This window comes from Neomonachus schauinslandi, chromosome 2 (genome assembly GCF_002201575.2).
Source record: "Neomonachus schauinslandi chromosome 2, ASM220157v2, whole genome shotgun sequence".
Lineage (NCBI taxonomy): Eukaryota > Metazoa > Chordata > Mammalia > Carnivora > Phocidae > Neomonachus > Neomonachus schauinslandi.
Genome location: NC_058404.1, coordinates 30,175,369 through 30,202,797, shown reverse-complemented (window position 1 = coordinate 30,202,797; position 27,429 = coordinate 30,175,369). Strand labels below are relative to the sequence as shown.

The following is a 27,429-nucleotide window of genomic DNA, read 5'->3' as shown; positions in this document are numbered from 1 at the left end:
TCCTATCAATCTTTGTTACATCAGGGTAAATAGGAATGCTGCCGTCCTGGATGTCTTCCAAAAGTGACATCGAAAGCTTACTGAAAAATTTATTTAAGGAATCACACTCTGATTAAATACACAGAGGCTATTTTGAAATGATACCCTAGGAAAAAGAAAACGGTCTAAAATAGAAGTTTGAAACATTTTCTCGGGTTACTACCGTCAGCTCTAAACTGCATCATTATTTGGGGAAATAGCTTCATTTTTTTAAATGCTTTTCCCTAGATAGGGTCCTAACATTGCTTCCAGTGCACAATGAAACTCTACATAACACCAAAAATTTAAGTATAATATAAACGTTCAGAATTTTCACGAAATTCTAAAATATAATGCTATCATATTTATATAGGCACGTGATTTGCTAAATCTGTAGTATTTGAATACAAACTGATTTCTAAAAGGAATGGCTTAACTATATTGAGTAAAACTCTATCACTTCTATTTTTACTTTGCATCTTATCTACCTTTAAAAAGATTAATCTATAGCTATGGGGAGAAAAATTCTGTCCACTAAATGTATATTATTTAAAGACTTGTGGATAAAGGGAAGACTGTGTTTGAAAATTTAGCAAATGCCAATTTACTAATTTTTCCCAACAGAAAATGGCCTATGACATCTATGTAAATACACAAAAAGTACCACCTCTCTAACTAAACGAATAAATGAGTATTATGCGTGATCTCCCCGTAATGCGTATGAAATTAATTTTTCCGTGAAATTTATTCTTCCATGAGTGTTAACAGGAGGCATAGAATCTTATTTTTTGCATGCAGCAAGTAAAGGTAAATCTGATTCTTTTAGGGTCCCCAAATGACCGGCTCACATCACTGTTTCTGGTGTCACGTGAATTTACACCGATAAGCTATGTGAAGTATTTTTCAGGCTGTGCAACTGACAATCCAAATTAGGGGTCGATAAATCCAGCCCACTGCCTGCTTTTGTAAATAAAATTTTATTTTATTATTTTTTTTTATTATGTTCAGTTAGCCACTGTATAGTACATCATTAGTTTTTGCTGCAGTGTTCAATGATTCATTAGTTGCGTAAATAAAGTTCTAATAGTGCACCTCTATGCTCATCAGTTTATGCGTTGTCTATGGCGGCTTTTGCGTTGGCAGAATTAGCGGTTTGTGCCAGGCATGTTATCACCTGGCAAACCCTGAAGTCTTTACTATCTGATCTTTCACAGAAAAAAAAAAAAATTGTCGACCTCTGATCTCAATCGATAACTATATGGAATCCACCTTAAGTATAATGCTTTGAAAGCTCCAGAATTAAAAGTGATAGCCCAGTTCATAACAGCAGGACAAATTATATAGTTTAGTTATCCATGCAAATTATATACATGTGAACTGGGTCGCTTAGGAATGATGTTCAAAACTTCACAAAGTCATAGACAGCCATCAAAATTTCCCAGTTCTGCATTTAAAAGTATCTATCTAGAGGTAAACTACTATATTTCAAAGTAAATAATAAATATCTTTAAAAAAACCTATTTGTCCCTAAAGTTATCATTGAAACCAGCATAAAGGAATGTTAATATAAATAAATGATTGTTTAAACTAGTCCTGAATCACTTGTTTCCTAAGCAACATAAGGAGAAGCCAGGATATCTCATTTGCTGTGAAATGTTTGTTTGTAATTTTCCTAGTCAGTGCCTTTTTAAATACCTAAATGCAAACTGTTAATGAAGAGAAACATCTGAACTCTTTTGAGTATGTTTATTTGTTATAAATAACACATTCTGAGCCAAAATTAACTTACCATCATTTCAAGTGCATATTGATTACAACTTGGCAGCATCCTTTTCAGGATGTTGCCATTTTTTATAAAGAAGATGGACTGTTTAGCGGAATGATTTTATTTTATCAATAAAAGTGAGACTTTTAAATGCCTTTATTATAATTGCACTGTGTGATGTTGACTATCATTTTGTATCACATTATTCAGTACCAATTTCAGAAGCATCCGGAACCTCACACGCCTATTAGTATCTCAGAGCCAACTAGTCACGAACAGAGGAAGTAATACAATCGCTTTTTGTTAATGTTCTCATGCGACAGGCAGAGGCAGTCAATGTTAGACCTGGTAAAACGCATCTAGCTCTAGGTGAGATCTGGGGGGAGATGCAGCAACAAGAAAGCGGCACCGACTGAGCATGCTCCTACTCAGGCAGAGACAGAAAGGGAGTGGACGTACTGTAGAAGCTGGCCATTACGTAGTTTTGGCAGCGATCACCAGTAAACTCATTTGGGCACCTGAGAGAAGAAACAAAAAACAATGGTAGAAAAAACAGAGAAAAAGAGAAGAGGTGAATATACGCTAGAAAGAAGCTCCTTCAGTGTCATTTGACTGAACTTGGTGAGTTCACCCTCAGGAACTGAGTCTTTGTCCTAACCATGGTTTCCAGACTCTGGCATTTCCCCCAAAGGATTCAAAATTTGGACGAAGTGTGGTCCCAGCGTCTGCATGACGGAAAGATGGCAGCATCTTAAGGGGCAGCTTTCTTCCAAAGGGACTCACCTACAGTGAACTCGGAGGTATTCTTCGAGTCCGTTTTCCATTTGAGAGCTTTGGTCAAAGGTGTTGGAAGGAAATTTTCTTTTTTTTTGGTTGGCCTGCCTGCCACGGTTGCCAGCCTCACTGGCCATCTTGGCCGGCACTTCTCATTTACCTCGACGATCTTTGGGGCCCAAGCTGGCAGACAGTGAAACAAGCTCACACTGAATGAGTTTACACCCCGAGTGCTTAAGCCATTGTTAGGACAAAAGGAATCAGTTACAACTGAACTGTAAAAGCACCAAGTGGTAGTAATTGTTGCTGTAGTTTGGGGGAGAAAGCAAATTTCAGATTATTTTAACATACTTTCTTGGTTTTGGACTTTCATGGGCACATTCTCAGTACATCTTGCTCCAGTGAATCCAGGTTGGCACCTAGAGGGCAAAAATGTGATAAGCAATAGAACGCTATAGACACTGAATTTTCAGACTGGCAATTTTCCTCCTATGGAATATGGAGATTCCTACAATGACCTGGTGACTGAACAACATAAAGAAAAGAAAAAGAATACATTTAGAAAACCAAGTTCCAAGACAACTGCGGGGCATATATTTTTGTTGTGGTTTGCTTCAGTCTTCCTAAGAACAGTTGACTTAAATTTAACTCAAGGGAGGCTGAAAAGTTGAATAGGGCTGGCAAGGCCTGGGCCACTAAGTCACCTTCCCTTATTTGCCACTGGGCACTGACTCCTATCTTGTTAAAACGCTGGTTTTGGTAAGGACTTACACGGTTCCATCCACGATCTTTTATTATTTAAATGATCCTAAGCCTTTCCGTCCTCTATACACTCAATTCTGTACATTCATAGCTACTTTTATGTTAGTTCAATCATCGAACTACCATAGAAGTCAAGCGCTTCCATACTCTAGCGATGACTGACAAGAACAACTATATTCCCAATTTTTTTAAAGGTATTACAGATTAGGTCTCATTTTTAATACTGCACAACAGAAAAAGGCAGATTATTTATTAGCACACATTTCACTTCATCCATGGATCCCAAATCAAAGGCAGATACGTTTTTAAAATTTAAACGGCTACTCTTCTATAGTCGTACTTAACAGATGTCATTTTGCATCTAAGATAAAACTATCTTTCAGTGGTATAAACTTTTCATTTTACTCAACATACGTTCACCCATATCGTTCCTAAGGTCATGCAATGGGGATGTGCCTAACTTTGGAAGTCCTTTCTAACGGCTCTTTTTGTTGCTGTTATACCACTAACGAAAGCATTTCATATTGGATTCATTGTACCCAATAACATACTCTAGGAAATAGGGCCATCAAAAGGTTCCAGGAAGCAAATAAACTTATAGATGCTCAACACCCATAGCCGTGATTACTATTAATAGTTTAGCTATACCATAATGATCATGCAAAACACCTAATAAAATGTAGCAGTGACAGCACATAGCTCATGATTTACACATGACCCTGTCTTCTCAGAGTAAATAAGAATAAACACTATTTTTTTGGCATCAAAGAAATGTGAATAAAACTATTCATTTTTACAAATGTAAGGGTGATATTTTTCTCATTCCCCTTAAAACCATATTCAATGCCAAAAAAGTATTACCAAGTGACTTGGTGTATCTAATTTTCCTATTTCTTTTCTTTTTTTTTTTTTTTTTAAAGGTTTTATTTATTTGACAGAGAGAGACACAGCGAGAGAGGGAACACAAGCAGGGGGAGTGGCAGAGGGAGAGGCAGGCTTCCCGCGGAGCAGGGAGCCTGATGTGGGGCTCGATCCCCGGACCCTGGGATCATGACCTGAGCCGAAGGCAGCCGCTTAACTGACTGAGCCACCCAGGCGCCCCTCTAAATTTCCTATTTCGTGAAGAATGGCGTGTAAGATACTAGCACTTCTTGAGTTTTAGTCCCGTGAGTTCTTGTGCAAACATAAAGTGTAATTATGATCATTAGCATATTATCAGTAAACTTAACAACAAACATCGTGTATTGGTATAGCTCTTTTCAACCCTTCCAAACACTTTTGTATAATTAAGCTGGTTATTTTTGGTTAGAATATGTTTGCAGCAGTGAATAGAGGAAGATCTACCCAGAGAAATCCAGAAATAAGAATGGTAGTCTGTGGGGGCTCCTGGGTGGCTCAGTCGTTAAGCGTCTGCCTTCGGCTCAGGTCATGATCCCAGGGTCCTGGGATCAAGCCCCGCATCGGGCTCCCTGCCCTGCAGGAAGCCTGCTTCTCCCTCTCCCACTCCCCCTGCTTGTGTTCTTGCTCTCGCTATGTCTCTGTCAAAAAAATAAATAAAATCTTTCCAAAAAAATTAAGGGTATATTCTATGATGACCATTTCATCTTACCTGTTTGCATTCTTGATAAAAATTAGAATTCTCATATTGATCACACAATAATCCACTTGTTCCATGCAATGAACATGGTATAAGACACGTGAACACTTGCGTGTGGCGGGGGAGAGGGGAGGTAGGGGAGAACCATTTGAAGTAAGAAGTGCACTGATTTAAGGATCAGGAAATTAACATATAGCTGAAGAATCATGAGTCCCTTGAGAGAAGGAATGCATTTATTAGAAAATTGTCATTTGTGCATCTTGGGTGTCAATGTTGAGAGAGAAGGCACAGGACAACTGGGTGAAGTGGATCAAAACTCTTGCCCAATCAATTTTCTAATTAGTATGAACTTCTAAAATGATGTTTCCTAGGAAACTGGCATTATGGCTTGGTGGTTTATCTCCATCATAAGATGACATAGACTATTTGGTATAGTAACACCAGATCTGCTGAAGGTATGCCAATCTTTTTTTGGAACTATCAGTTATATCTGAACCCAAACTACCCTTATGCTAATGTTTACCTTCACTCAGATAAATTTTCTTAGGGTAAAGCCTTATTATTATTCAAAGTGTGGTTCATGGACCAAAAGCATCAGCATCTCCTGGGATCTTATTAGTAGAAATGCAGAATCTTGGGCCCCCACTTCATAACTACTGAATCTGCATTTTAACAAGATCCCTAAGAGATCTGTATGTACATTAAAGTTCAAGGTGTCAGGGACCCCGACCTTGGAAGATGGAGACTAAGTCCCTCTATCCTGTCGCCACAGTTATCTTGGGGCTTGGACGTGGGCAGTCCATTTGACTTTGACTTCATCAGCCTCAGTGATAAGATGAGGGACTTAACTAAGTGATTTATCAAAGGCTCCTTTCACCACAAAGGTTCTGGGAATCAATGCTCATCCTAACACATGGAGTCACTGTATGAAAACTGACTAGCATTTCTTCTGAATGTGTTACCGGTCGGGGAGGACTCAAGGACTTCGAAAAAACATTTTTGATAGGATGCATTTTTAAGACCATCATGAAGGGAAAACGAATTGCAAATACCTATTCCTAAAGCAATTCGAGCGTGCAGCAATAGTCATTATGTAACTTTTGTGGACATCTAGAGTTGTCGCCAAATTAAATGGAAGGAAGCAGAGACTGAGATAGTTTTTATGTAAGCAAACTGCAGACTGCATTGATTGTATACAGAAAGCATATGCAAATGGAAATTCATCTGATCTATAAGCTCTGATTAACTTCTATGGAATTACTTCTGAAAGACAAGGAGACTGTCTGGCTTCTGACGTATTTATAAATTAGCATTCTACATTAAGCATCCAATCTATCACTTTCTTTGGAGATAAGAGTATGGTAAATTTAATCTGATTTTGAACAATATGCTTTGGCAAGAGTCTGGGAAAATTCCAAGAATTTTACTTCTTAGAAAAATCTGTATGAATAATAAGCCTCTATTGTAGCCTCAAATGTCTCTGTCTCTGAAACCATTTGTTTCATTGATCAGAGTAGACGAAAATTAGTATTATTTTTTGTTTTAGTATTTGCTCTTTACATGATAAATAATTTTTGCTCTACATTTGTGCTTAATGAGATGAAAGTTCACAGTTTCGTCTGAACTTAAAAGTATCACCTCTTCCAACTGACCCTTCCCTGACCTCCATCTCCCCATCTCTGGCTCCCACGGCCTAGCTGACGATTCTCTCTTGGGCTCCCGCACTGCACCCTGTCCCCATCTCTTTCATTGCCCTCGCCTGTCTGGGTTGGGACAGTGACCATATTTTGATCATTCTGTATCTCTAATTTTAACTCAGTACCTGCCTTGTCAAAAGCTCTCACAAAATGTTTGTTAAACCGAGCCTAAGAGTGTCAGAATGCAGTGTCCAATAAAGGGTGAAGGTAAACATTAGCATAAGGGTAGTTTGGGTTCAGATATAACTGACAGTTCCAAAAAAGATTGGCATACCTTCAGCAGATCTGGTGTTACTATACCAAATAGTCTATGTCATCTTATGATGGAGATAAACCACCAAGCCATAATGCCAGTTCTTTATTGGACACTGCAAGACTTGAACACAGTATTGTCAAACAGAAACTGTTTGCAACAATAAGTTGAACAAGACTTGAACATAGACTTGAACATAGTATTGTCAAACAGAAACTGTTTGCAACAATAACCTTAATACTTGATGACTATCCTGATATGCTTATGATGTAATAAATCATACATGCATGTATTTTGGGAATCGATTTAGTGCTTGTTAAGGTTTTGATATTCTAATTGAATACTATTTCCCCTTTATTGGTGGAGCCGCTAGACATATTCAGAGATACTTACAGACCCCCAAGAAAGTTCTAGTTATTTACCATTGGCTAATTTTATAAACCATTATAAGTGGTTTTGTGGTTTTACAAATTTATGGTCAATTTTTAAACCATCCTTAGACACCCTTTATTCTTGGTTTCATGAATTTTCATCAGGCCCTCCCTAATCAGACAGGAAAAGGGAAACAAAGTCTATATCTGATATCTCCTCCCTCCTGGTCATCACCCTACAGTGAGATATTTGGAGAGTTTAAAAAAATACCTTGCCTCAAAAAGAAGAGCTCCTATTGTCTATTCGCTCTACTTCAAAACTAGTTGTGGTATTTCCTTCATACTGTATAACCTCTGAAATAATTTCTTTGGTGTTTAATGTTTACAAATATCAACTAATGGAAATGACAACAAATACATCTTAAGGAATCTCAGTGAGTTTAAGTGTTAGATGGGAAGGCCTTTTGCTCTCTTTCTGTGTAAGCTAGATTTGGCAGTGTCTACGCTAGCTCAAATAGTTGTGGATCTGTTTTTCTACAGTATCACATTACAAGCGCTGATTTTTCTCACCCCTTCCCCTGCTCGGCATTCTGGCTAGACCTCGCCCACTCACTGCTTGAGTATCTGTGTTGTAGATTACTCTTTCCCAAATGTATTGTTACTCTTAGTCTGCATTTTCCCCACAATGAACCTCATTCTGTTATCTACCTTTAAGTGAAATTTCTTGAGGTTTGTATATGCTTTTCTAATTCATGTTTCAGTTTTCTTTACGGCATCATCTGTAAAAGATATTTATTTCCTCCAGGGAAGGCGTTCTTCAACGTCATTAAAGAAAATATTAAATATAAAATGTTTCAGTAACATTTCCTTCGGATCCAACCCTGTATACCTCCCCGTTACTGTTCAGCTAGCACACATCACCACTTTTCCCTTTTTTTATTTAATATGGATCTGGGGACTCATTCTCAAGCCAGAAGATAACGGTATACATAGAGTGGCCACACTGGATTCATGGGTAAATACTGAGGAAAAACAAAAATCAGAGTTGTCCTGGCTCTCCAGTGTTGGTTTTCAATGTCTAAGACATACAATCCCAATAATGACGGTGGCAGTGTTTATGAATTAACCGGTCTTGTTTGAACCTTGGTGCCCTTCCCAGAGCTCTGTTTGCACAGCTTGCTCTGAAATGCTCATCTGCAGACTCAAACTCTCGCCATTGTTTACTTGACATGATGTATCTTGGTAAGTCTGGGGTCAAACAATTTCATCGGCTATGGGATCAATCTACATCCCATACATCTCCACGTCACTGTGACTCGAGGACATACTGAGTGCTACTTTGTGGTCTGGTCTTCCTCTCTGGAGGATGTCCTCCCCCTGTCACGTCCAACAGCCTGGAGACTCAGAACTTTACAGTTCTATCTACTCTGCCAGCCTTGTTTTATGACGAAGCAGCTAAATATTCCCATTTTACTTAAATAATTCAATATAAACATTTCAAAATTGTGTTTTAAGTAGGCTATTTGCTTCTCAAGGCGAGAGCTGCATATACTTTCCCCCGCCCCAGAGTCTCCACCTCTGACTAGTTGGGGTCCCCCATAAAACATTTCCTTAGCTCCCTAAATATCCATCATGGCACCTGGCACACCTACCATCTGTAATTAAATTAATTACTTGAAATATGTTTGCTACTCTCAATAGCCTACAGACTCCATGAGGGCAGAGCCTAGCATGGCTTTTGTTCAGTACTTCATGCTAAGCACTAGCACAGAGCCTGCCTCATAGAAGGAGATTAATAAGTATGTGGCCACCCTGGCTGAGTTTAGGAGAAAAAGGGAAGCAAACTATTAAGAACACCTAGTCAGTGCACCTGATTTTAGGCAAAACTACACCTAAATTGTTTTCTGTAAGAACAAAAGGATTTCCTTCAATCTGCCTTAGTGAGTGAAAGTCAAAATGAGTTCATAACTACCTAACCTAGTAAGTGCATGGCAGGATTCTCAGTGCACGAGAAACACAGAAGAAATAGAAGATGTGGTCATCTCAAAAGCAGATCTAAGCCACCAGTTGCACCCACTCTCTCTCACAAATGCTTCTCCATCTGTTAAATGTTACAGCTTTTAAGAACAGAGAAGTGCCATAGGCAGGTGTCACACCCATTCAGAAGAATGAACTCTTCTAGGGCTGGAATAAGAGTTCAGTTAGCAGTCTGTTCTCATGGACTGGAGGTTCTGACCCAATATATACATATTCCTTTTATCTATTTCAAATTTCTCCTTTATAGCCATAATGAGGCCACAGGACACAACCATGAATACGAGCCATCATCCCCTTGTTTAATTATGCTAATCCAGCTACTAAAAAGTGTTATAAATATCATCATCATTTTTATTGCAGGATTTTATAAAACTTTAACCTTAGCTAGTGTCTCTGACTTTCTCACCCCACCTTACCTAGTCCCCAAATATCTCTAGCCTGTACAGAAATCTGTCTTCCCTAAACATCTGTTCTATATTTACTGTGTCACTCTCCTGCTCCAGAAGTTACTAATACTCCCTATTAGCTCTCACAATGTCCAAGGTCATCTGCCTGGCCTTTGGAACTCATAAACTGGTCCTCACGTCTAAGTTGTTTTTTTTGTTTTGTTTTGTTTTTTTTGTAGCTGTTTTGTGTCCCAGAATGGAGCTGCTGGTCTAGCTATGCATGTGACTGTGTCTTGCAGGAAAGATTATTGCAGTCTCAATGCCTGCCGGGTATATGGAAAACACTCCGTAAGTGATGGCTATATTTATAGAGTCTTCTCCAAGTTATTCCCGTCTTTTCTCTTCCTTCTTTCAATTTTCATTATCATAATAATCAGCACTGCACCACTTGGGATATATTCACTCTAATTGATTTACTATTTTAGCTACTTCATTTTCCTAAACAGACTAACTTCCCAGGAACCAGAGACCATGCCTTCCATTTTCTCTGTGTTTTCAAAAATGCCTGGCATAGATATAGTTGTTCTATAAACAAATGTTTAATGTTTCACTTATTGAGTTTATTATAACGTATTTGTTGTGACTTTATCTCTTAGTTATGTGTATTTTTATAGGCCCTTATATATACTACACAGCTTCATAAATGATACAAAATCGTAAGTTCATGTTTGAAGGCAACTCCCATCTTCCCAAGTTTTGTGTGTTTTGTTTCTGGTTTTTGTTTTGTGTTTGTTTCTGTTCTGGTTTCTGCTTATAAGGAAGATAACGGTCAGAGATATTACATGATCTGTCAAATGCAAAGTTACAAAGCTAGCTGGTAGCCCCACCAAACCAAGTAAAACTGTTAATGTTAAGTAAAATGAAGAAATGTTGTTTTTTTTTTTTTAACATGCTAGCATAGTCTGTTAAGACAGGTGTATGTATTTGTCTAATGTCTACAGAGAAAATGTAATACTACCATTTACTTTTTATTATAAGTAAAAAAAAAAATCTTGCTTCCCCAGAGTTAGAAATACTTTAGCAGAAATGAATTCATTTAATTTCATGGACTCCCTGGGAAGAAATTTGGAGAACATATTAACTCTATATTATACATAAAGATATCATCCAGAGAGTTGAAGTGAAAGGACTCAAGATCATTCACCAAAATTGGTGGTTAAGACTCTAATCCCCTCATGCAAAAACCACATCTGTCCATGGGACAACATAATGGGTTAAAAAATATGGTCTGGTATAAAATCATTTTTAGATTAAAAAAAAATCACAACAACATCTTCCAAAATAGTTCTCTACTGAAACTACTCAGAGAATTGATATACAAGAACAAGGGGAAAAGCAAAGAGGAAAATCTGGACATTATTTCAAATTATCTTGTTTCTTTGAACCATGCGATTACACAGGGCATCAAAAGGTGAAAGATGGAATGATTCTTCTGTCTTTATGTGATCTGGAATAGTAACTATTTTTTCCCCAGGATAGATTTTAAATTACTATGGAGAGAAGAGCAATATAGAAGATGAGAACCACTGCTGAAATTCCCACACAGTCCCCAAGGGAATGTCCAAGTAACCAGCAAACCTCTCCTCAGAGAAGTGTTTAACTGTTACATGGTTAATCCATTTGGAACACCTTGTTCTAAGTGGAGAGACAAAAGAGATCTGCTATACAGTCTTCTACTTCAACTCCCAAGAAGACAACAGTGGATTAGGGGACCAGAGAGACGATTTGGAAACTTCCATGCTTGTGGTGTTTGAGTCATGGGATAAAGTTGATTTTGAACGATGTGGCTCATGCTTCAGCAATGTTTTGCTTTAGACAGATGGACCATATGGAAACTATGAACTGGCTTCGTACACAGGACTATGATGAGCCAATGTAGCATTTTTTTTTATATTTTCTGTGTCTATTCATGTGGTCTAGTGAACAGTATACTATCAAAAGACATGGTATATTACGTGTCTTTGTTTCAATTCTGAATAGCGATTATTTTTTTTATGTTAAAGATGTTTTTAATACAAGGATAAAAAAAAACCACTTTCATTCAACGAAAAAGGCCTGAAATATTCTGGATTTTAAATATACTCTTAATTCTTTCCTCAAGGCACTAGCTTGCTTTGACGGTTCAATAAAAAGATGGTCCAGAAGGGGGTAAAACAGTTATCAAAATCATAGGTGTCAAAGATTTTGTTTCCAACAAGATCCAGTGATAAGCGTTTTAACACTTTTCTGAAAGATTATAATTACCACAAAAAACCCAAAACCCAACCCAATAAAATTATGATGCCAATCTGCTGAGAAGTGGAAGACAAGCATAACCCACTAGACAATCAGCTTGGGGGATACAGAGTGTTCATTCATGGTTTGCTGCTTTAATATTTATTAGAGGAATAACAAACATTTCACTTCAAGATTAAAAAAATATACAGCAAGTATTTTTTTTTTGGATTGGGCTTAAAATTTAATGAGAAACTGGTGGGTGAAAAAAAATTATGGTTGTTGGCGTAATACCAAAATGGAACAAATGAACAGCACTTATGTGATTGCATGTTTTGTGTAGGACGTGGGAGGGTTGTAGAACAGCTGAAATTAATATGTGGAAAATCACTGTGCTGGTTCTTTAGAGGTATTCAGAAACTATCAGATGCACCCACGCAGCTTGTCAATCTTTGCAAAGGCGATGATGAAAAATGATCATGTTTCATTATTATAATTAAAATATAGTGGTCTCAGATGCTTTCCTCAAGAAGTAGTTGTATGAGACATAGGTAATCTGGGTGCAGTTGTTTAAAAAGAAGGAGAACTTAAGGACCTGTAATTTCAATGTTTTTTTTTTTTCAAGGCGGTTTATTAAAACATAATTAGGTGGTTTGCCTAAGATTAGGACGGAATAACAAAATTTCCCCATGTAATAAATGAACCTCATATTTTATAGATTATAATTCTCAGCTTCTGTTTGTTTCTATTTCGATGAGAGAAAACCTTGGAGGAGATTATAAAATTTCTTCATCTCAATTCAATATAATAAATATAGGGGTGCCATGTTTGTGTTGTGTTCACAACAAGTCAGCAGAACCAAAGACCAAAACTGACCAACTTTTATTCTTTACTATAGGTATGTAGATTTCAATATACTCGTGATCAAAAAGTGAATCTCTAGGATTACTGTTAAACCAATAAACACTCATTGTCATATGAAGTAATTTGGACCCGGAAGAAATAATTTTCTACATGCTCTTTCATTTTCATCTTGCTTTCAAATTTTGAAAAGGCCTTTACCTATGAGTTTTATCTTGGCTTAAGGCTATTACCTATCTCTGTGAAAGAGATGTTTAGTAATTGAGATTAGAATTCTATTCTTGTGATTCTTAGTCTTTTGTTCACTCTAAAAGACTATATTTAATCTTGTTAGTTGCCTGTCTTCATTGATAAAATCAGCTACACAACTACCAAAACTTGTCTTCTCTTGGAACCACTTCTGCTCTTTTATAAGAAGAGCTTAAAAAAAAAAAAGGCTTTTGAGGGCAAGAAAGTGGTTCTGGGAGGTACTTGTTCACTTGTACTTAGTACCTGAGGTCCCATGACACACCCTACAGACAGCCCTTGTCTAGAACAGCACAGGGTGTGACAAAACATTTCCCACAAAAATGGTATTTTTGTTTGATGTGATGATTTTAAAACATGTGTCTTTAATGATGTCCTTTGTAACTTATAAAAAATAAAAGGTTTTCTTAGAACTGGCACATAAATATTTCTATACTATTTGTATGATGTAAAGGGGAAATGGCCTTCTTAATTATTTCTTGTGCCTTTTTTTTCCCATTTTGCTAATTGCTCTATTAGCTCAGCTGTGTCTCTGACAAACTTGCTCTTCTTTGTCCACATGTAAGCCACAAGCTCATATTCTGGAGCAGGAGGTAGTTTTTATGATGGCATGGTTTTTTTCCTCCTTTATGATAATCACTGCTACTTTAGAAAAATGGGACACAGACATCAGGCAACTGAAAAATAAATACGCATTTCTCATCATTTCAATGGGACATTACACATTTTTACCACATCACATTATATGCGTCCATGTCCCACATACAGCCGGAATATCAAGAGGAGACTTAAAAGGCATGGCACAATAAACATGTGGTTTTAATAAGACCTACTAATTTTAACTGCAAGGTTTAAATATTTAATGTACTGGTAATATCATTGTTTCATTCTGCCTGTTAAGAAAGAATGACTGTGATCCTTCTTAATGGTGCATCAACTTCCTCAGGTCACTAGAAAGAGCACCATTCTAAATATATCTCCAAACAACGGCAGTGCATGAAAGAACACTCTGCCTTCTACACACAATGATGGTACACATACTAAATGCATTTCCAAACACGTGCAATTTGGGTTTTTTTTTTTTTTTCCTATTAGTGAGAGCAACCTAAATTCCATTTTTAGAATAGTTGTAAACCAATAAACTAATGCCAAGTGTAACAGATGCATAAGTAAAGAATCTTCTACCCTTCTGCTGCTTTTAGTTGTCCTATTCATTTTGCATGTGATCATTGGGGTTAAAAAGGCACATTATCTTACAGCCTCATTCATACACTGGATGGAGAAGGAGGTTTCAAAAGTTATAGGCCTCTATGATATTTGCACATCTCTTCTAGGTACCAGTGAGGAAAACCATGGGGAAAGCAACTTTATAAATATAAAGGCACAAAGAAAATTGAAACAAGCAAAAAACAATTCTGGATGTAACAGAGGAGATGACAAATGGTGTGAACTTTTCAAAACACTCTACAAATAAAACAGCATTATTCAACAGGATGCAACAAAATTGGGAAAAGAAGCAACAAGACATCATGAGACATGGAGTCATCTGAAAGAAGCAGTTACGGACATAAGCCACAAAGAGGATTGCTTTTCTTACTTGCACAAGTATCTTGAGGGGTTTGAAAGGTCTTTCACCATGAAGCACTCGCCTCCATTCACACAGAAAGTTTTCTCCTTCTCTGCACACTTTACAAGATGGCTTGTCCCGGTTGTAGATGTAGACGTAGCTGGATAGAAGATAAAGAAGGGGAAGGTTTACATGTGTCTTTCCCTCTTCTTAAGACCTTTAGTCTTAAATCCTCTTAAAAGGAAGAGTTCACATAAGGTATGGCAGACTTCACTACACTTTCAGGTTTAATAAACAACAGCAAACAAGTGAAGTACTTTCTGGGTGTAATTCAATAGAATAAAATTATCAAAGGGTAATCACAGTTAATTAATTTAATTAGAATGAAATAGGAAAAAGGCTCAACATTTTTTATAACCAATATTTTATCTTCTAAGGAAGTTGGAAAAGAGAAAAGACCAATTGCCAGTAAGTAAAATATATTTTCCAGGAAGGCTCAAAGATAATGATATAAAGTCATGTCAGTGCAACTCAAGTTCAAGGTCACTTTTGAATGGCAACTACTTATTTATTTTGGAAATTACATTTTATGTGTATATTTGACCTTATAATTTTTAGATCTATATATATTATGTATATAGATATCCATATATATGGGTATCTATCTATATATATATCCATATATATGGGTATATATATATATATATATATATATATATATATATGGCAAAGAAGAATACAAGGTGGCTTATTTGTTCCTAATAAAAATATGTATTATTAGTTATATATATATTAACATACAGATCAGGAGCCATTCTATTCAAAATTTCTATTCTACTCAGAAGAACATCGTTGAATGCCTGACTGCCACCATACTTTTGAGGAAATGGAAAGAGTCTAATAATGCTACAACAGTAGAAGAGCACGACAAAATTCATCCATTTTGAATTAGGAGTAGACACTAGTCTTAATTTTGGCTTACAACTATGATAAGCTTGATATCCACTTGTCAAACTTCAGGTATGTGAGAGCAAACTGAAAATGATGACTCCACTATTAGGCACATGGATTAAATGAAGCCAAAGCTCTTGGTCCTGAGACTCAAGGGCATTTTGTACCGGAACTTCTCCAGCTTACACCACTGGGAACACCATTAAGCAGTGCTCAGTCTCAAGCAAAAACAGTCTAACTTACATAATGTTCGTGACTGATATTATCAGGATGTAAAGCAAAAGCATTATGGTAAGCCAAGAAAGATCCTATTGATCTTCAGGAAAAAGAAAAAATATACATATGTATCTCTAGACAAAATTTTTTCCTGGCTACTGATTCATTCTTAGTGATTTTTAATTCCTTGACTTCCTTCCCAATTTCTATTTTATTATTTGCATGTGAAACTCAGATGCCCTTTTTTACTTTTATTTGATCTCTCTCTCCTTTTTTTTTCCATTTTCTTTGGCTTTTCTTCTTCCTTTCCTTCACAAGTCCCCATTTTGTTTTGTTTCGTTTTTGACTTCTCCAATTTTGATTTTTACTCTAACTGATAAAAATACTCAGTGTCTGATTATTCGGTTTCCAAATTACGTAAGGCCTTTCTTGCCTTGCATTCTCCCATCGAGGACATGTTTTGGGGCCATTTCATGACTCTCAGCATGGCTTTTAGGGGTAACAGCAAAGACGAGTCAGGCTGAGTTGCACTTTGGAGATAAATCTGATTCAAATCTTATCTCCTACTAGCTTTGAGTCCTTGAGCGTATCACTTAGCCACCCAGAATATAATTTTCCCATCTTGAAAACAATGATAATGGTCCTCTTGCAGGATTTTTGTAGGGCTCATAAATAATCCAGGTAAGGGAACTGACACAACCCTGGCACTCAATGAGTAGAAGCAGGTATTACTACTGGGCAAGTAGGGAAGGTATTTATCAATCAGATAAGAATCTTGATAATGGAAATCTGGGGATTTCAAAGCTGCATGTTACTCTTGAATCATTATGATGAATAATTAAGAATTGGGTCGATTTTTTTTTAATACTCCAAAGAAAAGTCCTTTCAAAATGTATTTCAAGGTATCCTTCACAGATCTACAAACCAAACAAAACGAACTAAGGAGAGGAGGAAGAGGGGTGATTTTACCCTGTATTATCAGCTACACCCTCACCTCTTTGTCAGGTAGAGGGCAATGTAATTGGCATCATTTTGTTTAGTAAAATCATAGCGTACACAACATTTCTATCGATCACACAACATATCATTTGAATCCAATATTAGATCTTCATGTGAAAAACTTGGGCGCTGTGTATTAATATTTCCATCCACGGACATTGCTTTTAAAAGATACTAGGAGGAAGTTTGCCTTAAATGTTCAAGGTTTTGTGCTTAAGACTTTTAACTGCTGACAGGATACTGTGGGATGACAAATTGGGCCGGGTTCCCTTGCTGCCCCAGGGGACAGTACTGAGTGGACCACCTGCTGTGTGCTGTCTCCAGTCATTCCCACAGAGAAACTCTTGAGTGTCCAGCAGACCCCAGTGGTCTCTGAATCCCTGACAGGTTGCCAAGGATTACGCTTCACCCAAGCTGAGCAGCAAACACTGCACTAGGCTCTTCCCGAACAAATCCTGAGGCTTTTACTAAAAACAACGAAACCAACATTCCCCCCCAAGAGCAGACACTCCATATACATTATAAAACTAACAATAAAGGTTAGCAGTGATAGAAGCAACAGACAGATACCTCATACCTATTCCCTGGACTTTAAGATAAATGTATGTTAAAACTAAAAATAATTCCCCCTTGAAGGAAAAATAAAACAAGATGAAAACAGAGAGGAAGGCAAACCATAAGAGACTCTTTAACTCTAGGGAACAAACTGAGGGTTGCTGGAGGGTGTGTGTGTGTGGGGGGGGATGGGGGAACTGGGTGATGGGCATTAAGGAGGGCACTTGATGTAACGAGCACTGGGTGTTATATGCAACTGATGAATCACTAAATTCTACCCCTGAAACTGATAATACAGTTTACATTACTAAATTGAATTTACATAAAAGATTAAAAAGGAAGGAAATAATCTCCCCTTTTTTGGTTTTTAAAAATATTTCCCTCTGAAATGATTATCCTTTTAATGCTATCCTGCAGCACCAAGTTATGACACATTCATCTGAAAAATTCTTAGATCATCACCTGAGGCTAGCAATGGTAAATCTGATGGTTAAATGATTCTTGGAGAAAATTCAGTAGCAACTATGTTTATATGATCATAGACTATTGTGCTTATTAGTATTTCTATCGTTTAGCCGCAGCAAGAACAAAAATGATCATGGAATTGTAAAGCAGTAATGAACTCCCAGGTGATGCCAAGTGTCAGCCGACTAGGTACAGCTGTTCTGAACCAACAGCCAAACAAAGGAATAAGTTGTAACTGTCAGGAGAATGTGGGATGGAGATGCTGATACATGAACCCTTCAGATTTTTGCCAGGTTTCCTTTTATTCTCCTTAGTTCAATGCAGTGCACAGCCAGTCTTAAGCAGATCTATAAATTTTGCAGTGATGCCCTTTCTCCTTGGCTTACACATGCTGCATTGCTAAGTCAGTTTCCATTTAGGAATTCTGCCAGAAATTAATGAAACAGACAAAGCAGGTTCTTAAACCTAGCTATGGAAACGACATTCTTTCTGGGGGAGCTGGGAGGACTTTATCAGAGGTGAAGCTAAAGGTTGTGCGGGTAGAATGTGTTTCGATATATAAAAGATGACCCTCACAGTTGTCCCTGGAAGTAGGTGAAATAGATCTCACTCATTTGGTACTTAATAAACCGGCCTCTCACCACTTCGTGATAGTTTGTTATAATCCGGGAGTTTGTCATCTTCTTGTAAATTGCTAAATGAATAGCAATTAGGGATAGTGCAAAATATGAAGCTACTACCTTTATGTTTGCCATTTATATGAATACTTTATCTCAAACACACTTTCCCTGAGATGTGAGCAACTACAATATTACAAGGAAGGAAGTATAAGTAAAGCAGTAACTTGTGACCAGACAATGAAACACTCTGGTGTGTTTCACTCTTGACCTGGTCTCTCCTGGCATATAGATCAGGACTCAGGACCATCCCTGGGGAGGCTGGACAGTTCTCTGACTTAGCCAAGGATCTGGACACCAAGATCACCATTTACAGACTCCCCAGATCCTGCCCCACAAAGTAGGGCTCCCTTCTTTCTAGCCTGCCTTCCTTCTTCCCTTCTTCCCTTCCTTCCATCCTTCCTTCCTTCTACAATTCTTTAATGATTGCCTATTATGTGCAAGACATGAGGATAACAACTAGAGTTACTGGGGTTAAAAACTGTAAGACTGTGAACAATTCTTCCTAAAAGGAGACCTTTACAGATAAAATGTAGTGAAATCAGTACTGGAGTTAGCTGAGAAGATTCAGATCCAAAGCTCAATTTTACCAATTACTCTGATCCAGCCAACCTGCCTCAGTAAATTCAGCTGTAAAATGTGCTGTCACAGGGTTGTTGGGGAGTGTGATAAAATATTTTGTCAGTTGCAACACTGTATGCAAATATGATACTGTTACTATTATACTAGCGGTATAAATGTGGAAAAAAGAAAAGCAAAAAACGTTTCTGTCCAGACTCAGGAATTATATATAATCAAGCCTCAAATGTTCTTAGTATATTATTCTTCTACAAATTATGAAGAGAGATGGTCTAATTTGGAAAGGTAACCATTGCATGACTGCAAGGCATTAAGTACCTATCAATAATCTACTCTATTTTAATTGTATCATAACCACTTCTTAATAATTAATAACCACTAAAATTTGCCTGTATATTAAACTGAAGGGAACAATTTGAAGTAAAAGAAAACTATCTTAAACATGTGATTATTTTCAACTTCCAAGACCCATGCAATTCTTTTATATTTCTGACCAAAGTTCCAAGTAACTGAATCAAGTGTACTTATAATATTGTTATTATAACAGTTTCAGACTATAAAATATAAAAAAAATAGTGTGATGTTCACAGTATATAGGACATAGTATAAGCTGTTTATAATGTAACATTTTGGAAACCATACATTATTGCACACTTTTATAAATACACAATAAAAATCTGAGGACTAATGAAGTGTTCTCTGTTCATCACTAAGTATTTTCCCACAGAATCACACAGTATTTCCTGTAGAATGCCAGGCGCTTTCTGCTCAAGGAAGGCTGAAAAGAAAACAATGTTGGAAAGGATGGCTTACTTTCTTGCTTGTTTTAAGTGGTGTTTTCCTTATCAGAGAAGTAGACAGCACCAACAGAGCAGGGCCATTACACAAATGTAAATTGCTGATAAGAAGCCTCTCTATTCTTCTTTGACAATTAGCAGGGATTAGCAGGAGTGTACGGTATTTATCCTACCCCAAGGAGCCATCATTAGACCCTGTCCTCCCTGAGTGAAGGAGCCCTTACTAGCAGTTTTTAGGACAATTCTTAAGGATTTACTTGCAGGAAAATTAAACTAACTCTATGCAGTTTTCTCAATGAAATATACAAAGTTTAACAATTTTTATATTCTAATATGAAACTGTCAATCGCTACATTACAGGTTTTTTTCTTTTTCGTTCTTTCTTTTTAAAACCTTACCTGTGATATCTTCAATGGCTCTGTGTTTAGAAATCTGCATGCTTTTGTGCTCTTTGAACTCCCAGTTTAAAAAAAAAAAAATTCTGAAATTATTATTATTCTTGCTCAGAATACAGCTCCTTGCAATTAAGTGCTAGAAGCACTCTGAACTCCCACTGGGGGGAAAATGCTTATGTGGCTCCTGAAAGGAAAGCTTTGGAACAGAAGCTGAGCAGAAAGAGCTGGGCCACCTAATGTAGCTTCTGTTGATGACTAGGGAATGAAGTGGGGGGAGGGCGAGTCATTAGTTTTCCAAAGGAAAAGTCCAGAGCCTGACTCAGAAGTCCTGAAGCACTGTCATTCTGGGCTGGCCAGTTTTTCTGAGTAGTAATTCAATCCTCTGCTGAATGGTAAATAAATTCTTGAAGAGGAAAAAATGACAAGAGGCGATAAAAAACAAAAACAAACAAAAACAAAAAACAACAACAAAAATACCCAACCCTGTGCTGGCTTGGAGGTTCCCAGAGCCAATACAGTGATTTAAAGTAGCATACCATTTCCTTGGCCTCTCCTCTACTGAACTCTACTAAGGAACAAAAAGGGAAGCCAGAGAAGAAGCATCATGAGACCATAAATGAAACCAGAACTTTCTGAAGTAGAATTAGGGCATCTTGCTTCATGGACCCACGAATTTACAGCTGATAAGCTAGAAATGCTTAGAGGTTTGCAGACTACCCACAAGGGAAGAGTTTGTCTAAAGAACAAGTTGGCACCAAGGGCCAATGGAAATTAGCTTCCGCATCATTTAAACACACACAGAATGGTGGAGAAGAAACAACTTTAGCGTATCTTATAGTTTATCCCATATTTTAAAAGAAGGTACAAATCATCTCAAAAGAATAGTCCTATGGTCTTTAATAAAATACCTCTAGCAAAGAATTCAGAGGTGCGCAGGGGAAGGCTGCCCAAGGTCACACAAGTGAATTAAGAAATGCTTGCTTTCTGTTTTGTTAAATGTATATTGTGGCTTAAGTAGGTTAATAAGATTGCCTTTAATTCCTCTCTGTCTTACAAACTCTCTGGGCAGACCCTATTATTTCTTCCTTCTTCAGCAGAATGAAAAGTGACCTTTGGGTGTTTCTCCTCATAAAACAAAATTATAATTTTTGTTGTAACACTGATCTCATTTGTAGCTAAACAGAAAGCAGATTCTAAGTTCCCAGCAGTTTGCTGAGCAAATGATTTGGTGTCACTAGATAGTGTTATCCTTAGAAAAATAAAATTGTCAAGAAAGGTTATTTTCAAACATACAAGTTGCTATCTTTTTTTCCTTTTCTCCGACAGTGCATTTGACTCATGATACAATGTAATCACAGTCTACTACTTCTTAGAGCAACATCACAATGACAAATACTTTATAGGATGTCAGAGATTTTGTAAAGAAGAGGGAGAGGGAGTCTCTTCCCACAGTGGACCATTGGCTGGTTGGAGCTACAAGAGAGCTACATTTTCTTCCTTACAAAGCCAATAATCTTTCCTTAGCTAACAAGTCAACTCCAGAAATACAGTTCGGGTATATACTTTCTACTAATCACTCAGTGTTATTTAAGTATAAAATTTCCAAAGCCAGGAGCTGACAAACTTTCAAGCTGTCCCTTGAATCTTTTCCCATCAAGACACTATTCTAAAAGAGTCAAATCCATCTAGCGTGAAAGCAAATAGTAGCAGTCCATTTGACTGGCTTAATTTGATACCTCTATAGATCTCCTCAGGCTAAATGCACAAGGTACATTGTTAACTACACACTGCATTTTCTACCAGTATCAATTTAGTTGGGAAAAGGTCATGTCAATGTAGAAAATGTTAACCTGTCAATCTGAAAATTAGTCAAAAGTTTTGAACACCAAACAAATCAAAACAGAGAAGACTGATCAAGCATTCAGTTATTCAGCAAGCTGCTGAAATTACCATGTGACATTTAATGACATAGGTTAATTTATTCATCAACTAAAATACATTTAGAAATGAAAGTAGATGAAAGGTCAGAAGATAGAAACTAGGAGGCAAATTCATTTATCTTATTCAACAAATCTAAAAAATCATGGCATATCAGACAATAAAAGCCATATGGTCATTTCAATAGATCTTGAATCAACATTTGATGAGGTTAACCATCAATTTCCATAAGACTATCAAGTATTATCCCCCAAATCAAACCTGAATTTTAATCAGGCATCCACATACAGTTACTAATTTGCAGCAAGTACACAGGTCAGAGAAACACAATAAAAGACACACCATGGCATATAATCAGCAAAACCCAGACCATGGAGAACTCTTCTGGGGAAATCACCCAGCTTTTTCAAAACAAAACTAAAGGAGGATAAACAGACAAAGAGAGCTAGATTTAGAGACAGGCCAAGAGGATGAAAGAAAGAAAAATCCCAAACAGAGACATTTAAAAGAGAGTTAAGAGACCTATAAACCACTCACCTTGCATCACACTTGGATCCAGATTCAAACAGTTTTAAATGTATGATATTTATAAGAGGAAATCTGATCACTGATTAGATCATTACTATTTCTATGGGGTTATCATTAATTTGTGGGTGTCAAATGTACTGTGGTTATATTTAAAAACAGTCCTTAGCTTTTAGAGATGCATACTGAAATGTGTATATATTCAATGATAACATGTCTGGAATTTGCTTCAAAATAGTAAGAGGGAAGGGAAGTAAGTTCGATCAAGATGAAAAAACAACCACCACCACCCAGTAATTGCTGAAGTGGATGATGGCTACATGGAGATTCATTATTCATTGTTTCCTGTACTTTCATATGTTTAGTATACATGCTTATATGTGCATTATATGTTTAAAGATGCATTTATGTATGTTTAAAATTACAAATGCAAAAAATATCAATTTTAGGCTTTTTAATACATGTCTTGATAAAGTAGAATCAGAATGATACTCTCTATTGCTGAAAAAGATCTACTTTTAGCAAACAACTTATATCATACTTAACATTGAGACTCTGGGAGAGCTTTCCATTAATGTAAAGATCAAGCTAAGTATGTTGACTGCCAATGCTATTATTTAACATCGCTCTGAAAGTTCTAACCAATGCGATACACAAAGAATAAAAAACAAAACAAAACTGTAGTATAACTGTAGGACATGAGAAGATGAAATAATCATTATTCTGGAGTCACTGGTAAAGTGAAAGGGTTGCAGCCAAGACTCTAGGACTGATGCATTTCCTTTTTTTTTTTTTTCAAAGGATTTCATTTGTTTGAGAGAGAGAGAGAGTGAACACAAGCAGGGGGAGCAGGAGAGGGAGAAGTAGGCCTTCTGCTGAGCAGGGAGCCCAAAGCGGGGCTCAATCCCAGGACCCTGGGATCATGACCTCAGACAAAGGCAGATGCTTAACCGACTGAGCCACCCAGGTGCCCCAGGACTGATGCTTTTCTAATCTGACTATACCATATGTCTGTTGATATGAAAGAACGCATTAAGAATAAAGAGTATCACAGCTGGCCTAAAGTTACAAGTTATACAGATGCTCAAGGCAGTAAGCTTCCTAGAAGTTACGGAAGCACCTTCATGACAGCAACTGATTTCTGACAAAAGTTCTAAGAAATCTCAATTTTCAATGTTTTGCGTAATGGAGCCTCCATAAAAGTGTAGAAAAGACAGGCTCTGGGCAATGCAGACACAGTCTTCCAAGTGTTTCTGGTTTGAGCCAGGTCCTTTTGATGAGTGGTCTGGAATACAAGAAGGCTGGATGATAGTCCTTAGGTGGCACCCGGGCAGCTTTAAACCCTCAGCTGCACGTTGCTACACACCATTTAGCCAAATTCCTGCCATTCTGCGTTTGGGTGATGGCTGTGGACATAAATAGCCAGATTCTGTTTCTATAAGCACCACATTTTCCTCACTCAGGTTAAAGGCTGCTGCACATAAAGGAATTAAGCAGTGAGAGCATGTCTGAACATATGAATCTTGCTCTGTAACACTTGGCTAATTTCAGTCCATATATTTTCTCAAACTCCCAGGAGTGCCTTGTTTCCAGGTTTGTGATCAGAATAGCCGAACAGCCCTCCCTGTAACATGATGCGTTACATGTGTAGCTGCAGTGTTTAGGTTCCCAGCACAAATTCTACATAACCAAATATCACATGGATATCTAACATTTTTCAATACCATTATTGTTGTTCATACATGACTGATCTGAACCGGAATAAAGCAAGGTTTCCAAAAACACGTAACTTTAAATGCTTCATCTTAAAAAAAAAAAAAAAAATTTTTGCCCGGCCCCCCCCCCCCCCCAAAGGACTAGCTGGTCCTATAATATTTAGTTCATAGCAGGTCTTGTTTCTCTAAAGAGCATATATTTTTTAGGTTACAGTTGGAGGCCATGGGGGAGGTAATACTACCAGCAAAGCCTATGCTTTTATAGAAACTGGGCCAAAATGATAAATTAGCCCTGACTCCATTATGCCTAAAGAAGCTTTCCCTTAAAGCCTTGGTGTTTTTGTTTTGTTTTGTTTTTAATTTCTGGGCCTCTACCCTCAAACCCAACAAGCACCTGTTTTTCTACTGTTGGCGCTGATTGTTGTTGTTCAAGGGGAGGTTAACAGACAGGTGTGCGCGTTGAACTCTTTTTCCAACGTACACAATTATTTCTAAAAAAAAAAACGGGGCCATGTGTTTAGTGTCTTACGATCATCATCTGGCCTAGCTGTTATATATATGTATGTATATGTATACATCATTTGGTTGTTGGAAAAAACTCAGTGGAAATCATCCTGCTTATAGTAAAACCGAAAAAGGGCATGTTGAAGCACATCATAAAAAAAAAAGTAGAGTAGAGGTCAGGGTTTTATCTAGGCTTGCCTAGCTACTTCCCTGCACTGCCAGAAACAGGGAATTTTAAGGTCCACACATAGGATCTTAGTTATAATTTATTAGCTTTTCTTGGTGGTGATATATCTATCTGTGTATATGGACTAATAAAACACTTCCATCTCCTGGAACTATAATAATTCAGAATGGCTGAGGTCTTCCCCCTTTTATTTTATTTTTTTTAAGATTTTTTAATTTATTCATTGAGAGCAAGAGAGAGCGAGAGCAAGAGCAGGGGAGAGCGGCAGAAGGAGAGGGAGAAGCAGATTCCCCACTAAGCGGGGAGCAGGCTCGATCCCAGGACCCTGGCATCATGAACTGAGCCTGAAGGCAGATGCTTAACTGACTGCGCCACCCAGGTGCCCGACCTTCCCCCTTTTAAAACATAAACCATTTCTGTAGATGCTGCAGGTGGGTGACTAATTCAGATCTTTGTTCTTTCCATTCATTACTACGGTGCTTCACACCCAAACACTGACCAGGAAAATAGCTCAAAGCAGGGTATCATGGCTGTTTAGTACACCAGCTGGAAGGGAACCATGGCCCTAGAAGACCACCTATACAACTCCAGGCAGGCACAACCAGATCCTAAACCAGGTCCACTTTGCCAATTCAATCCCTCACATTCCCATACAATTCCTGGAGAAGAGTCAAATGTCTTCAGCTGAGATCTGTCATTTCTCCAAAAGCTTTCAAGAAGTCCAACACTTTGCAATACTAAAGGGTATGTCTAGTAGGAGTCTGCCTTGCTAGTTCTGCTCAAATAGGCATTGCTAATACCTAGTGAGTAGTGAATTTTCCAGTTCAGTAACTATAGAATCCAGTGACTACCGTAAGGAGGAGACATGTGCAGGGTTAGTTATGCTTCTGAACCCCACTGAGGGAGAGCTAACAGACGACACACAACTTCTGGTTATATTTCTAAGCACAAAACAAAGCCTTACCAGGCCAAAGAGATCTTGTTAAGGAGGAGGAACCAGACCTCTGACCTTATTCTTCATAAAGGCCTGTTTTATTCATGGCTTTCTCCTTAAGAAATCCTTACCTCTGAAGAATTTTGAAATAAAAAACACTTTCATTAAGAGAGAATTTTTCTTCATGACACACCTGCTCAGTCCACGGGATGTTAACTGTCTCTGAACAGAGATCAGTCACAGGCGGAGCGCTTTTCTGTTGTGAGGCACCCTTCTCCTTGTACCTTAACGCCTAATGTTATATTAAATAACTCTAGTACTTAAACTTTTCTCAAGGACTGAAGAACTCAGGGAAGTGAGTCACTGTTCTACAGAGACCACACAAGTCCCTGGAATTAAACGTTAATAATATAAATGGATCTTAATCAGCAGACAGATGTTAAGAATTCAGTGAGCCTTCATTAAGGTATCCCATGATTTTTTCCCTGGTTTTGTTTCCTAGGCTTTTGTTTGTTTTTAAGTCTAATTAATTAATATTATATGTTAATTCATGAGTTACCTAACTACTAGACTATAAGATTATTCTTGAAAACTTTCTAAGCTCAATTTTACCCTTTGTCAAATTCAAGCCTCCAAATACCAGCTTGCCGCTTTGTTTGCCTGTTTTCGTTTTTTATTTATAGGTTTATTTGTCTTCAGGATTTAAAGACCATTTGATCTGTGAATTATTTCAGTTGTAAATGATGAATTGTTCAAAGGTGAACAAAAAGAACACATGGACGAACAGGTGGAAATTATAAATGAAAACACGGTGTCAAAATATTTCTTCTAAAGTCAGAACTAGGCATTGGTAAACCCACAGTAATATCCACAAAAAATGCTGGCTACATATATTACAAAAAAAAAAAATCTTGTCCATGCACGTCAGAAAGTAAGCAGAAAGTAGTCAAATGGTGGATGTAGGGGGCAAAGGAAAGATGTTGGGTCTGTGAAATCTTAGTACTTCTTGGAACCTAAAGAGTCCATATGAAGTTCAATTCAATTAGGAAGGTCTGAGATGCCAGTTTTGTGATGTAAATAAGGCTGTAATATGCCTCATGGATTAAATTTAGGTGATTGCAGGAGGGTTCATTTTAACTGGAGAACTTTCGATGCTCAAGGTGGTTACTTTCCTCCGTCTCTCTTTCTTCCTGTTGAATGCACCAAATTCCTTGGGCCGATGGGCTGGAAAACTACAATTTATCGTAAAGTCTAGCTTCCAATCCTAACGTGAAGTTAGAGTTTCCTACGTAGAACTATGATCATATCAACATGGCAATAAGGAAACTTGTAGAAACCAAAAAAGTCTTGTGACCTGTAATCTGTTAAATGGGCAGGGTGATCT

At 37.5% G+C, this 27,429-nt stretch overlaps 1 protein-coding gene across 10 annotated transcripts in view; it reads right to left on the bottom strand.

Annotated features, from left to right (window-relative positions):
* Positions 1 to 27,429, bottom strand: part of NRG1 (neuregulin 1) — a 1,087,745-nt gene that overhangs the window by 18,424 nt on the left and 1,041,892 nt on the right. For 6 of the 10 annotated variants that reach the window (XM_044911968.1, XM_021694282.2, XM_021694281.2 and 3 more), the window contains 2 exons: positions 14,639 to 14,768; positions 2,243 to 2,301 (listed from right to left, as the gene is read on the bottom strand). In XM_044911968.1, coding sequence (XP_044767903.1) covers positions 2,243 to 2,301; positions 14,639 to 14,768 — 189 coding nt within the window. Of the gene's footprint in view, positions 1 to 2,193; positions 2,302 to 2,908; positions 2,977 to 14,638; positions 14,769 to 20,245; positions 20,286 to 27,429 lie in introns of those variants that run through there. The other 4 variants (XM_021694285.1, XM_021694286.1, XM_021694278.1 and 1 more) reach the window with 4 other exon arrangements.